Genomic DNA, 14,766 nt, shown 5'->3' on the forward strand with positions numbered 1-14,766 from the left:
CTATTCTCTACCCCCCGGGTCAATGGGGGGGGGGGGCGGAGGAGCCTGGGGTTTCACACGGAGCCCAACCACATTCTGCCCACAAACTGTCACCCTCTCAGTGATTCCCGGGGGTGGGGGGTGAGGACAGCTCCCCCTCCGGGCCCCGCTGCCCGGGGCTCGATTTAGGCTCCGAGCGGAGCTAGGCCGCGTTACCATGGGGACGGGGCGGGAGGCCGCAGCCGGAGAGCGATAATCAACAACCGGTAATAATGGTCAATAATCGGTAATAATGGTCAATAATCGGTAATAATGGTCAATAATCGGTAAACGACAATAACCCGCATCCCCGGTGAATCGGCAGCAACAGCTTCCGGGTCAATGGCAGTGCTTCCGGTTCGTTTCCTTAGCAACAGGAGGATGGAGAGAATGTGTGTGAGAGAGGGGGAGGTGTGTGGGTGGATGAGGCAGAAATGTCTGAGGAGGATGGGGGAAGGTGGGATGGAGGAATGGGAGAGGAGGAGGGTGATGGAGGAATGGCGCAGATGGAGGGGGGATGTAGGGGGAATATTGGCAAGGCGACATGATGACCAGCACTGGAACGAGCAAAGAAAAGCACTGGGGGAGGTTTGATGGAGGATGAGTTGGCTTGGTCGGTTAGCCTCGCTACCCCAGGGGTTGGCTTGGTCGGTTAGCCTCGCTACCCCAGGGGTTGGCTTGGTCGGTTAGCCTCGGTACCTCAGGACTTGGCTTGGTCGGTTAGCCTCGCTACCCCAGGGGTTGGCTTGGTTGGTTGGCTTCAGTATTCCTGGCGTTGGGTTGGTCAATTGTGAAGGAATGATTTCATGAGTCTTCTTTGTTTAATTGCAGTCAGGCCTGCGCTGATGTGGAGTCACAGATGCAGCAGGATGGCCCATGCCAGTGATGTCTGGAAATACGTAACCAGGAGAGATGATAAAACAGTTGTGTGCAACATCTGCAGGAAGGAGCTGGTCACTTCTGGCAGTGCCACTGTCCTCCGATTACACCTGGAGAGGAACCACCACGTTCACTTTACAGAGGAGGCTGACCACAATAAACTGCAGGGAGAGCCCAGGACCGAGCGGATCCCTGGTATCCTGTCCACTAAGGACAGGGTTCCTAAAATCACACAGCTGATTGGGATAGACAATCCTGTGAGTGTTTGCTCTCAGATTAAATATCAGAATTTGGAATTACAATGTTGGCTTCATCTAGGTAGATTTACATGATCTCTCTCAATTAGATTTACCCATCTCATCAATCTGTGGTTGACATTAATATTCTCTTAATCTGGCCTCATGTTACATTTTGCTTTATGACCTCCTGTGAAGCCCTGTGGATGGTTTATTATGTCAAGGTGTAGATTTGTACGCATTATTATTGTTTATCTTTTCCCTTCTGTAGTTTCCCACAGTTTGGCTTCTCCATACAAACACGTGCTCAACCCCTCATTCGCTCATGTGCTTTCCCTCCCAACTTCTCTCCCCAAGCCCCTGCCATTTGACTAATTCTCCTCTGACTCTCCCAATCCCCCAAATCCTTCCACTCCAAAGTTCCTCCTTCTTTGTCTCCACCCTCACCAAATCTCTCCTTCTCCTCCACAAACTCTATTTCCTCCTGTCCAGCCTCCTGAAAATTATTTCTGGCTGAGTTTGTGTAGCCTCCCCACTGAACCTTCTCATCCATGCCCACACCCTCCCTCCCAAACCCACTGGCCTCCATGTGCCCTCTTCTCATCAGAGGACAGTGTTTGAAAAAACTATTCCTGTTGTTTCTTCATCCTCTCAAGGCAACCCTGACAACGCAAAGCAGCAGCAGCAGGATATCGGAGATGCTCCGAGAGTGTGCAGCTCAATTGGAGACAGAAGAAGACCAGGAAATCTATCCCTTTGCTGGAATTGGTGAATCCTGTACTGCATTAGCTGAAGGTACAGTCACAGTGTAACGTGGAACATTTGAATATCCACTAACTCTGTCAGTAACTCCAACCTGTCTCAAGGGTCACCATATCCGAGGCTTGCTGGCAATAAGCCTTGAAAAATATTTTTCACAATGGACAATTGCAAAATAAATTCTTCCAGGACCTAATGCAAAGTAACAGATTTCTTGGGTGAAAGGACATTGGAGAGGACAGGAAAATGGACTTGAAGCCCAAGATCAGCCATGATCATGTTGAATGTTAGAGCAGAGCGGACTTGATGGGGTGAATGGTCCACTCCTGGTCCTATTGTTTGTGTTCATTTTCTGTTAAGTGTCTGTGCTCCACTGACCAGGGCGTGTGCCCCACAAGTCAGTGACTACTCTGCTGGCCTGACCCCTCTATCACCCGGCTGGAGACCTGCTCCCATGCCCCTCATCTCTAGCCAGAACCTGAACCACCCCATTCGAGGCCAGAGACCTGCACCCGTGGGCAAAAGCCTGCACTCTGAGGACCAGGCTTGGCCCCTGCTTGGTCAGTGATCTGCTGTTATTCTGTTTGTTGACTATTGATGTCAGTTTGATGAGGCAGGGTCTGCACCTTTGAACAGAGAAAGCAAATCGACAGAGCAGTAGCTGTCTGTGGGCCAACCGTGGCAGCGAGTAGCTGCAAATCCCAATCCAGTCGATCTGCTATGACCAGTCAATGGGGTGGCGACCCTGACTGTGCTGGGCAGCAGCTGCTGAGGACGAGTGAAGGGGAGAACCCGGCAAACAGCACAGGAATAGAATTTGCCATCTCTCTGTGATCATTTGCAGTCAGCTGCACAATATTAATGTGGTGTTCTGGATATAGTGCCTGGGAGGCTGGTGGGAGTAAATGTAATAGTCATATCCTTCAAAAGAAATTAGGATAAATGCCTGAAGTGGGAATATTTGTAGGGTAATGGGGGAAGGACAAAAGAGTGAAATTCATTGAATAGATCTTTCAATGAGACAGCACAGACAGGATGGGCCAAATGGTCTCATTTTTGAAACACTGAACATGCTGGAGCCCTTTTCTGTAGCAAGGTGAAAAGACTTGGCTAAAAATCTTTAAGATGATGAAGAGATTTGATAGAGAAGACCAAGCACAAATCTAACTCCACAAGTGAGTTAAAATAAAAACAGAGCTGGAGAACTCAGCAAGTCTGGCAGCTTCTGTAGAGAGAGAAAGAGAGTTAACATTTTGAATCCACTATGACTTCTTCAGAACTGAAGGGGTTTGGAAAATTTGCGATTTTCTTTTAATGCTGTGGATGGGCTGAAGGGTGGGGTCAGGAGGAGGAGTGAGTGGAATAGACCCACCATGGAACAGGTGGGCTAAATGGCCTGTTTCTAGGCTGGAAATTCCAGCCTGTGACCTCACTTTATAAACCAGACGTTAGGATGCCGTGATTGTTTTTCTGTCATGTGCAGATGAACTCTCCATGGTCCTGCGATCTTATCACCTGGCCAGAGATGGGAGTGTGGGCTCCCGAAGGAGGAAGGAAACTGAGCTAAACTTCACACATGCCTCACCGGTGAGCTGCCAAGAGAAGTCGCAAACGTGGGACTTCTTCAAGAAGTTGAACGAGCGTTGTGTGGAGTGCAGCCTCTGCCGAAAGCAGCTGTGCTATCACAACAGCGCAACCAGTCTGCGGGAGCACCTGAGGCGCAAACACAACCTCAGTGAGCTCGACCTTCGCCAGTCGCAGGATGAGGGCTCTTCCTCCTCAGAGTCCATGGGCCAGGAACCTGAAGTGAAGAAGAACAAGCCCGTGAGCATCTCTGAGCTGGTCCTGCACGATGCCAAGGCATGCCCTGAGAAAAGAGAGGAGGTGATCAGCAATCTAATCCTGGGTATGGTTTTTCGAGATCTTCAGCCGATCTCTGTCGTCAACAATGAGGGCTTTAAAAGACTGCTTGGTTTTCTGGAGCCAAGCTATAAAATCCCGTCGAGCATGCATTTAACCGCAAGCCTGAGACACAAATATGCGCTTGCCAAGTTACAGCTGGAGCACTACCTACACTCTGTCCCCTCTCTGACTCTCTCGACTGACACCTGGACTTCACAGGGCAAGCAGACCTACCTCACTGTTGTGGGGCACTTCATTGACTGTCGCTGGCGCTTGGCACGCTGCGTTCTCAAAACGATCCCCCAGTACAACCCAGCACCGGATTACATCGGCGAGCTGCTCTACTCCATCATCAGTGAGTTTGGGGTCTCCTGCAAGACTGTGAACTCGGTGGTGCACGATAGTGCGGGCAGCCTGATGAGCAGCTCCCGCCTGCTGCAGGAGCGCTTTGGCTGGTCCAGTCTGTGCTGTGCTGGCCGCATGCTGCAGCTGAGCATTAAACTGGGACTGCAAGTGGAACAGGTACAGCACACGCTGAGCGTTGCCAGGCGCATCGTCAACCACTTTGTTCACAGCGCCCGTGCAAATGTGGAGCTCAGCACCAAGCTGGCAGAGATGAACAAAGAGAGGCTGGTGTTGGTCATGGATACTGCTACTCGCTGGAGCAGCACCTTTGACATGTGCGAGAGGCTGTTGGAATTGCGATGGGCAGTGAGCATGGTGCTGGAAGAGGATCGAACTGGGCACATGACTGTTCAGAATCTGTCTGACCACCAGTGGAAACTTCTGCAGGATCTGCTGCCTGTACTGAAGACTCTCAAAGTAGCATCATCTTTCCTCAGTGAAGAGCACAATGCTTCTGTGTCCTCCTTGTTCCCATGTCTTCATGGGGTGATGACAGCTCTCATGCAGCACCATGGTGACCCAGGCTGTATCGTTAGGGCAGTGAGTACAAAGATCAGGACGGAGATCGCTAAGCGGTGGCGTCTCCCTGACGACGATGAGATGATGGACAGTCCAGCCATCGTGGCGTCCTTTTTAGATCCTCGGTTCAAGGATCTTCGCTTTCTGAGTGCAGACACACGCGACAAGGTCCACAACAAGGTGAAGAACATGCTGTCCAGCGCTGTGACCAGCTCTCGGTCCCGTTCGTCCAGCTCCTCCTCAGACGAGCACAGTGTCTCAGACCACCAGCAAGGCAGCAAGCAACGTAGTCGCAAGGCAGGGCGCAGACCCAGCCAGTGTGAGTATGACCTCCTGTTTGGTGAAGATCCCATTGAGCGGATGCCGGAGATTCATCAGCAGCTGGAGAGCTACCTGGCGGAGCCCCTGCGGAAACGCAACACCAATCCCTTTGATTGGTGGAAGAATAATGAGCATCGGTTCCCGGCGGTAGCCAACCTGGCTAAACAGTACCTGGCCATTCCTGCCACCTCTGTCTCTGCTACTAGAGCTTTCTTCTGTTCCAGCAGCGTTCCAGACCAGACCAGGTCAGCTCTGTTGCCAGACGACATTGATCAGATACTGTTCCTGCACAAAAACTTTGATTATATCGAGTCACTAAAGAGATACAGACAGTGAGGCGCCATCTGTTTGTGGACCCGAGCTTCCTGCAGATGTTCAAGGACAGATTTCATTTATCGTCGTCAACGTTTCCTGGGGTTCCTTCAAATCATCCGCTAACTGGTTTGTCCCATAAGACGTGGATGCAGACGTAAGTCACTCGTAGGCATTGTGGCTGACCTGATCATCCTTAATTTCACTTTCCTGACATTTTCCCCAAAACCCTTGGTTCCTTTTAATGATTAGTGTACTCCAGACTAAGATGGAGAGACTTTTATTGACCTTGCCTTGACAGCTGTCTGCAGTGAAGAATTCCACACATTCACCATCCTTAGAAAGAGGAAATTCCTCCTCCTCCTCTCTGGTTCAGATGGCTGGCCGTTTTTGTTCTGAGATTATACGCCTGGTCTGACACTGCGACAAGGGAAAAACAACCTCTTCCACATCTACCCTGTCAACCCCCCTAACAGTATTATTTGTCAATGAGGTCGTCTCTCAGTGCTTCCAAACTCCAGTGAGTACAGGCCCAACCTACTCAACCTCTCCTCATAAGAAAAGCTGTCTGTACACAAGATTGTCCCCTTCGGTGCTGACTGTCAATGACCTTCAATTCTTTCCAGCTCCAGCAACCTTTTTTCAGTAATGTACCAGGACTTCATATGTGAACCGTGGCAGTGATTGTTGCCAGGCAGATCAACTAGGGCAGCCATCACAGCTGAGGCCAATCTTCTCCTCCTGAGATCTGTGAATATTGACAGGGAATTGGAAACCGGGCTTTTTTGTGCTCCCTGATAAAAAGGAGAATTGAATTCCTGACCTCCAACTCACCCAGGGTGTGTTCAGAAATGGGCTTTATTAGGGTAAAAGGATTCTCAACCAAAAACCCCTTAATATCTGTTAATTAGGTTTTTAGTGTCTATGGCCCTTGGTGAAGGAACTGTAAGAACCTACATTTTTGTAATTCTTATCACCTCCTTGGGCCTTCACAAGTGCTTTAAAGCCGTAGAAGGGTTTTTATTTCCCAGAAGAAGTGTGGAGGCTGGTACAATTACAGCATTTAAAAGGCATCTGGATGGGGACATGAATAGGAAGGGTTTGGAGGGATATGGGCCAAATGCTGGTAAGTGGGACTCAATTAGGTTAGAATATGGATGAGTACATCTCTATGACTCTGTGTTCTAATGTGTAAAAGCAGTGAAATCCAGCCAGTGGGAGTGCACAGCAAGAACCCACATGCAGCATTACCTAGCCACACTAAACAGAATTTAAAACCTCAAGCTTATAACTAAATCAGAGATCCAGTTTGACTGTTGCAGTGATCAATGATTTCCTAACATGACACACTCTGATCCCGTCAGCTTTTCTGCGACACTCATTGCCTGACTCTCGCTGAGCAAGCACCTTTTTGATTTTTTTTACAAAAGGCCCGCTTCGGGAGAACATTAGGAGCCCCTGTCTTCGCCCAGATTGTCGAAAGATCCTAGTAACCCAGGAGCTGGCCGGAGCTGGCAGCAGTAATGGGCCAGTGGAAGGGATAGAATCAGATAGACTGAATGGTCAGTCCCAGACTGAATCAGAGTGTGCTCCTGGGAGGGGGAGGTGCAAAGGGAACAAAAGGTTGAAATTTGAAAAGAGCTGCTTGTAAAATGGACACTGACTGCAGTGTCCCAAACTGAAGGAGGGCAGTTAACTGTCTCCTCGTTCTCCATACATTTCTGTTTCAGGAAATTGGAGAGGAACTGCAAAAGGAAGTCATAACCAGCTAGCTTCCACAGAGTTTCATGAGTTATTTGCTGTTATTTGCATGATGAATATACAAACACCAGATTATCTCCAGCACTACCCTCCCTTTGTGATTCCGTGAACTCGTGTGTTGCTTCAAAGCTGTGCTGGAGTGGGCAGCGGAGTGGGATTCTGACAGGCAAACTGTGGGTTAACCCTGTTCCATGTAATTTAACTCATAACCTGTCATCCCATGGATTTTGCTTGTTCTTTCGTGGGATGTGGGCTTCGCTGGCAAGATCAGTATTTGTTGCCCATCCCTAGTTTCCCTCACACTGAATGGCTTGCTCGACCATTTTAGAGGGCAGTTAAGAGTCAACCACATCGCTGTGGGTCTGGAGTCACGTGTAGAGTGAACCAGGTAAGGTTGGCAGATTTCCTTCTCGTACAGGCGAATGGGTTTTAGGATGTATGTACAGACTTTAATTCATTGTAAAATTGTTCCGCTCCCACAGACAAAGTGGGAATGCTGGAAGTTGGAAACGTGTTGAGGAAGTGGTCAGGACATTGGGATGCTTAATAAAAAAAAAACTGGATTGTCCTGACAAAAATGAAACATCTGCTCATCCTATAAATTGTTGTTGTGCCAATTATTTTCAATCAATGGAAACAGATTCTTCTTGTGTACTCTTGTTAAAACTGAATGTTCCTATTAAATCTTTCTGTAACCTTTTCTACTTGAAGAAAAGCTAAAGAGGTTCTCTAGCCCTTTCAAACGGCTAAAATCTTTCTTTCACCTCTGGTGTTGCACAAGGTAATGTCCCCAAAGGGTTAATGTTGGAGTCTGCATTAAGCTCCACCCAATCTGAAATATCATGCAGTCTTGATTGGAGAGTCAGGAACCCAGCTCCAGATGCTGATGGTGTCAAAGTTGTTATTCCTGGCTCCTGTCATGTCTCACTAACCAATGTAACTAGTACCTATTGCTATCATGTAATAAACTACATTTTGTTGTTAATTAAAGTGCCACTTGTTTTGAAGACTCACTAGTCATTGAGACATCATCGGGCCAATGGACGCAATATCGAAACGAGGATTGGTGGCAGCATTCTGTCCCAACCATTAAATGGTAGTGGTTGGTTCCACAAGTATACAACATGGTGATCAGAGTTATGATTATTACTTAATTGCCTCAAAGTAATACTGGTGAGGAAAAACATCCATTTTCTATAGGAGGAAAACTTTTCAGCTGACAAGTGAGTTTACCACTTTAAGAACATTGTTACTTTTAAGAATAGTCAGACAGCCAGCAGCTACAAGCGCTTGAAGCAGACAGCAGAACTCTTGAAAGGATTCCTGTAGAAGGGCTTATGCCCGAAACGTCGATTTCCCCTGTTCCCTGGATGCTGTCTGACCTGCTGCGCTTTTCCAGCAACACATTTTCAGCTCTTGAAAGGAACAGCAGGATAACTGCAGTAATCCACACTAAAAGCTTTATCTCCAAGCTGATGGGAGATGCAGGAAAGGGCTATTAAAAGAATAAAAAGACAAGCCACACTTGGCAGCTCCTGAACCTTTAGAGATGAAGGATCTGTTGGAGGAATCCTGATCTGAGAATTGGCTGGGAAGCAATTGTTTCAGAACTCCAGAAACAAAGTTAAATGCACCTGTAGGCAAAGGATTGAGCTGGAAAGGATGGTGGTTTCAAAAAAACTGGACTGTCCTGTCAAAAGTGGGGCATCTAGTCATCCTGTAAAATCATTTACCAAATATTTTCAATCAGTATCCTCTGGTTATGGAGCTCTCAGTGAGTGTCACCACCATCATGAGGGCACACCACAACGACAAGATCCGGAACATTGTAGAACACATTTGATACAGGAACATTTCAAATATTTTGAAGATAGAGTCTGACAAGAAGGTAGAAGAAATTTTAAACTGTAATGACAACAGGAGATCTGAAATTTAAACCACGGATTTGATGGGAAGATTTATCAAGGCTACTGACCACAGATGTTTATTTATAAAATCGGACATAGGGTCAAGTATTGTGTATCAGGTGTGAAAGGGAGGAAAGCGTCCATTTCATCTGCGAAGGACCAGCTAAGCTCCATCTCATCCCCAAAGGGCAGGAAAAGCTCCTGCTTTGATTGTAAAAGGACAGGCAATCCTTCAGTAAGCAGTACAAGCATACACTATTGCTATTTAAGAGGATTGAAACTATTAAAAGAAAATAGTAAAGCATTGCTATAATGGTGTAAAATCTTGGAAACAATGGATATAGGTTTGCTCGCTGAGCCGGAAGATTCGCTTTCATCCTGGAAGCAAGCACAACATGGCATTGCTGTAACACAAAATTTTAAAACTTTACTGTATATACTGCAAATGGCTTTAAAGTAATAGGAAATAAATTACCATGTTAAGAAGGAATAGCAAAGACCTAATACTATCTCTTAGATCAGGTGTCAGAGATGGGCCAAACAGAATACAGGATTGGAAAACAATTCTTAAGACACAGAATTGCTTCAAAATTTAATGCTAAAACTCTAGCTGAACAAGTAAATGCATTCTTCTATGCAGCAGGGCTTATAATGGAAGCCATCATAAAACACCAAAATGTAAAGGAAAACACATACTTTTGAAGAAGTGTCAGCAGACTTTGATCATTCTTTTATTGTGAGAACAAATACATTTTTTGAAATCACAAGATTTAACCAAGGAGTTTAGTGACCAAGGAAATCCATAGTTAACTGTGTTCATGCCCTCTACTGATTAATGGAAAGCTGTGACTATGGAGTTTGAAATCAGAATTCATAAGATTTATTGGCAGAAGTATTGATGAATCTTTGTCAGATTTATTACATGCCAAAGAAGACTTGATTTTGGAGAAAGTAAATCAAATTATGCTTGAGGCAGAAACCAGGAAGAAGCACAGACAAATCCTGAGAGGAGTTGGACAACCTTTTCATAGGAAAGGCTTCATCCATTTTATAAAATTCTCTTTCGCAGGATTAAAATTTTAGGAAGGTTGGATTCATCAGTTGCCAGCCCACTGATGGCTCGTCAGTCCAACAATGACTTGCAGGTTGTCCCTACAGTAAGTGCAGGTGAAGATGTAGTCCGCGTTGGAACCTATTGGATAAGCCTTTTTTATGCTGGCTCTTTTAGTGTCAAAGTATCTGTAGCACTCCTGATGTAGAAACTTTAGGCATCACAATCGATGGCTTGCAGTTCCCATTGCCACGCAGATAGGGGCATCTTCAGGGAATCCTTGAACATGAGTATAGGATTCCTATGTTCTGTTACCAGCAGTCAGCTCTCCATATAGCATGAATTTGGGCAGACAACTTTATAATTTATAAACACTGTAAAGACACATGTGACAAACCAACACAAGTAAGGCCAAACAATGGAAACTAACAGTGTCAGCACTGTGGAATAACAAAGCCTCACAGGCAGTGCACAGCTATGAGGGGGAAATGGTAATCAATAAAGAACTGTAGGTCACTTCTGGACAATGTGCAGACGGACACAGTTTTAAAACAGGAAAAGGACAAATGCTTACTCATACAAAGATGATATGATGGAACTATCATCATTGAAAAAGATGGCTGAGGCGTTCTTGGGGAAATTGGTCATCCCGCCAACTTGAGTTTAATAGAACTTGCTTACATGAATGGGCATCTCATTGATTTTAAGCTTGATGCAAGACTGAGTAAATGGCTGAATAAATCAAAGTTACAACCCAAGGATGGTACAACATGCTGAAGGTGGAATAATATCTCAAGAGATATACTATAAATAACTGCAACAGAAAGAGTTTGAGAGTGGAAGCTCCTGTTACACCAGACTAAACGCCTTCAAAATATACGAAGAAGATAGCCTAGACCCTGAATTTTTCTTATTTTAAAGGTAAGCATAAGGCATTGTGTTCCACGTGCAATTTGATTAGTCAAACTATTGACTCTAATCAAAACACATTTTAGTTTTATACTACAATTAAATACAGACAGAAAAAAAGAATTGGCATAACTAACTATTGAAATGCTTAACAATATAATAAATGTTAGCTACAACTGATTAACTGTTCCAATTTAATTTCATCCCATAAACACTCCCTTGGCAAAGGCAAATTCAGTAAAATAGATTGCCTCACATGCAATTCTAGCAGTAAGAAGACAAACCCAGCTTTTAGCTGTAACAGACACAGGAATAAGAGCTTCCAGATTTAGCTTCAAAACCCCAGCAACTGCGCAAAACTCAAAATTCTGATTTTGTGGATGCTTGACCCCACCCATCAGGCTGTTTCTATTATTCCAACTTTTAAAAAAAAACGAAGGCCTCACAAGATGTTTACTTTTTTGGCTTTGAGCAGACTGTTTTGTACCTCTGCCTCAACCTTCACTCATAAAGAAATGAGGACAAAATACACCTCTTAAAGCCATAGTGTCTTCACATACACATCATTCTTAATCAACACATCTCACTTTTGAGCCTGTATGTATATCTCAACCTCAACAACCTTTGAAAGATTGGAAAGAGTTTGACTAGTTCTGAGAGAGAAACTGATCCAACATTGTTGGCCAATCAGTATAGGGTCAACCAACAGAAGATTTCATTGTTGACTCTCGACTCATGGTTGAACCTAAATAGAGAAAGAATCCATTGACATTGCCTCTATTGGCCTAAAAGAATTGTTTCATACTGTCGACAGGAAGGAAGTCCTTGGCTTTATAGGACTGGTAGAAGTATTTTCCAATTCCCTAATCATTGAAGAACCTTCAGGTATCAAAGACCAGCCAGGATTGACAGAAGAAGCAAATACGCAGAGAACAAGAATGAGGAGTACAATCCAATTGAGCTCATTGATGAATCTTTAACCAAAGTTGTTCAGACAGCAAAACATTCTAGTAAACAAATAGCTATAGCAGATTTGACTTTGACATGAGAGATGAGCTACCTCGAATTCATGAACATTTCCATCTTTTGTCTTTCAAAAAAGAATTATTAGTACCAATGACAGAGATAATGCTAAGTGTCATGAAAGGTGTATAATCGATATCTAATAACATTTTTCGAATTTGAATTTCAAAGTAGGTGCAGATGAATGTAGGATACTTGAGTGAAGGGTTTCCTTTTCTTAAAAAATGTCAGAGATTTCTTCTGAAACAATTTTTGTCAAGAGAGCAGGTGACCATGGGTCTCTCTGGTGTTAATGGAAACATGTTTATGCTGTTGGGTTTATGACAGGAAGAGTAAACATATAAGGCCAATTAGTTCTTTTTCACAGTTCAGAAGAATCTAGCATGAGCAAGTTTCTTTTTAATTCAGTTCAGAAGACTGCAGTCTTGAGTTTAGATGTCAGTTTAGTTTTCTTGCCTAGAACGATTCACTTCAGCAGAAGGGTTTAGTTTGTGAGTCCTACAGACCAGGGGTGTTTGGATAGACATTTATAGGCTATTAGAACTGACTGAGTTTAGACTTTCAGATTTGGGAAAAGCTCATGGCACTACACTTTGAAAGAATTCATCAAATTGTCTCCACAGCCCACACCAACGTAAGTGTAAGGAGTCAAATAATTGACTGAGTTGAGATTAGAGTGTAATTTCTCTGAATTTGAGTCACTATTAACAGATAGTGTCGAGAAACAGTTTAAACTTCATTTTTCTGTCTGTTTTGAGATATTTTATATATATTCAGATACTTTCTTTGTCATTTGTTCTTTTGTGTAATAAACTTCTGTTGTTAAAGCAAATCAGCACTCTTGTCTGAAAACATTGCACTAGCTGACACCATGCTAACTAATTGAATTTAAAAAACTATGATCTATAAAGCTTTCATTCTGGGACCTGGTTTGTCCAGTATTACCATCAACTGGGATGTGAACTTAAGTAAGCAATCGGATGTGAAAATGCCTAGTTCACCTGGAGGACATCACAGAGGGCAAATGAAAATATGCATCCAAAACTCAATAGGTTTAAGTAAAGAGTTCACATACTAACAGCAGATTGAAAGTAAAGATTTACTTGAACAAAATGCAAATGAACTGCACATGACTCCATGGGAGCCAGACCAATGTTGACAGATTGAGGACTCTATTATGACACTGCTGCTCCTTTAACAAGGTTATGCTGTCCTTGTTTTTTTTCAGAAAGATTATAAAAGAAATAAACTCGGGCAAGTCTAAGGGTTTTAGGGTCAGTTTGATTATAGCTAACAGGTACTGCCTCAGGGAACAGGCTTTTGCATTTTTTGAAAATAAGCACTTGTACAATGAAAAGGGAGTATCCAGTCCTCCCAGCTCAGCTTTTCTCTGGTTTGTTTTTTTTTAGCAGTAGTGTTGAAGAAGCTGCTGTACCCCAGAGAAGCAGCTCCAGGTTGACCTTCCTCTCTCTCTCTGACTTCTCTCTGTAAGACCCTGTATTTGATTTTACCTTTTGTGCCAAGAGGTATTTATGGGGATTGTTGCAAGTATTTGGAACAGCGTCATTAAGTTGGGATGATCTGTTGGGTTTTCAGATTGGTTAAGTTATTCAGTATTTTATTTTCTTTTGTTTGTGTTTCATTTGATAACCTTGTCAATAAATTCTGTCTTGTTTAAAACACGTGGTCTGACCAACTGCATCCCTCCTGGAATATCCGCAATCCACCTGCTTGGAACAACTAACAAAGTTAGCATCTGGGCTACTTTCTTGAAGTGTTTTGAGAGGGTCTGGCCTGGTCCATAACACTATTAAAAAGAAGAAATTACCAGGTTGGAACCTTCAGGATATTGCAAGGAAGAAAATTCTTGTTTCAGCAGAGCAGCCATCCTCCATGATGGACATTCATGAGTTTAACGGTTATCCAGTTGGGGTTAGGGGCCAATAACCTGAGTTAGCAAGGAATAGTTCCTCTGCAAAGGGAGTTCAGGAGATTGGGTCCTCCCAATATGGTAATGATCAACTTGTGCATTTAGCAGGAATCATATCACCGTGGGCGGCACGGTGGCACAGTGGTTAGCACTGTTGCCTCACAGCGCCGGAGACCTGGGTTCAATTCCCGCCTCAGGCGACTGACTGTGTGGAGTTTGCACGTGGCCATGCTAAATTGCCCGTAGTGTTAGGTAAGGGGTAAATGTAGGGGTATGGGTGGGTTGCGCTTCAGCGGGTCGGTGTGGACTTGTTGGGCCAAAGGGCCTGTTTCCACACTGTAATGTAATCATATCGTCTGCAAAGGATAGCCGAGAGACAAAATAAATTGTCCAGTGGAGAAACTATTTCCTGAAAGTCAGAAAGTGCAGTCCTCATGGCAAAGACTTACCAATCTTCCAACTCCAAACATAATGCCATTCTGGAAGAATGATTAAGCCTCCAAACAATCTGACTTTGTGAAGTCAATAACTCGGGGAGGGATGTAGAGGTGGGGCTGATGGCGTAGTGATTCATGTAAAAACAATGATTTACCTGAATGGGGAGAAAAGATGGGAGATGTTGTATAAGGTAATAATTCTGAAACATTTAATGTTGGAGACAGCCTCAGGCTCCATCCATCCTCATGATGTTGTGCAGCCTTGCATGCAGAATCAGGGAGTCCAATTCAAGATCCCAATAGGGTCAGGCATGTCATTCACAGGCTCCTGATTGGCTAGTTACACAAAATAATAACATTAGACGTTGTATAAACAGACTGTTCAGAAATGGTATGA

At 44.4% G+C, this 14,766-nt stretch overlaps 2 protein-coding genes across 5 annotated transcripts in view; one reads left to right on the plus strand and one right to left on the minus strand.

Moving 5' to 3' along the window:
* Positions 1–400, minus strand: part of mrps12 (mitochondrial ribosomal protein S12) — a 10,966-nt gene extending 10,566 nt beyond the window's left edge. The window contains exon 1 of one of the 3 annotated variants that reach the window (XM_043680718.1): positions 321–400. The gene's annotated coding sequence lies outside the window, so the exon portion shown is untranslated. The other 2 variants (XM_043680719.1, XM_043680720.1) reach the window with 2 other exon arrangements.
* Positions 401–452: 52 nt separating this feature from the next.
* On the plus strand, positions 453–7,421 carry LOC122542732 (E3 SUMO-protein ligase ZBED1-like). 2 transcript variants are annotated; one of them, XM_043680717.1, is made up of 4 exons: positions 453–475; positions 850–1,154; positions 1,790–1,928; positions 3,376–7,421. In XM_043680717.1, exons 1-4 carry the CDS (start codon positions 466–468, stop codon positions 5,373–5,375), a joined length of 2,454 nt encoding a protein of 817 aa, XP_043536652.1. In that variant the 5' UTR covers positions 453–465; the 3' UTR covers positions 5,376–7,421. The 2 variants fall into 2 exon arrangements, with proteins under 2 accessions (XP_043536652.1, XP_043536651.1); XM_043680716.1 differs by lacking the exon at positions 453–475 and having other exon boundaries at positions 636–1,154.
* Positions 7,422–14,766: the final 7,345 nt, after the last annotated feature.

Source organism: Chiloscyllium plagiosum, chromosome 41 (genome assembly GCF_004010195.1).
Source record: "Chiloscyllium plagiosum isolate BGI_BamShark_2017 chromosome 41, ASM401019v2, whole genome shotgun sequence".
Taxonomy (NCBI): domain Eukaryota; kingdom Metazoa; phylum Chordata; class Chondrichthyes; order Orectolobiformes; family Hemiscylliidae; genus Chiloscyllium; species Chiloscyllium plagiosum.

Bases quoted from the DNA above. Each gene is read 5' to 3' on its own strand.
- LOC122542732 (XM_043680716.1), top strand. From the start codon at position 825: ATGAGTCTTCTTTGTTTAATTGCAGTCAGGCCTGCGCTGATGTGGAGT. The intron at 1,155-1,789 runs GTGAGTGTTTGC...CATCCTCTCAAG, and splicing joins TGATTGGGATAGACAATCCT to GCAACCCTGACAACGCAAAG. The intron at 1,929-3,375 runs GTACAGTCACAG...TGTCATGTGCAG, and splicing joins CTGTACTGCATTAGCTGAAG to ATGAACTCTCCATGGTCCTG.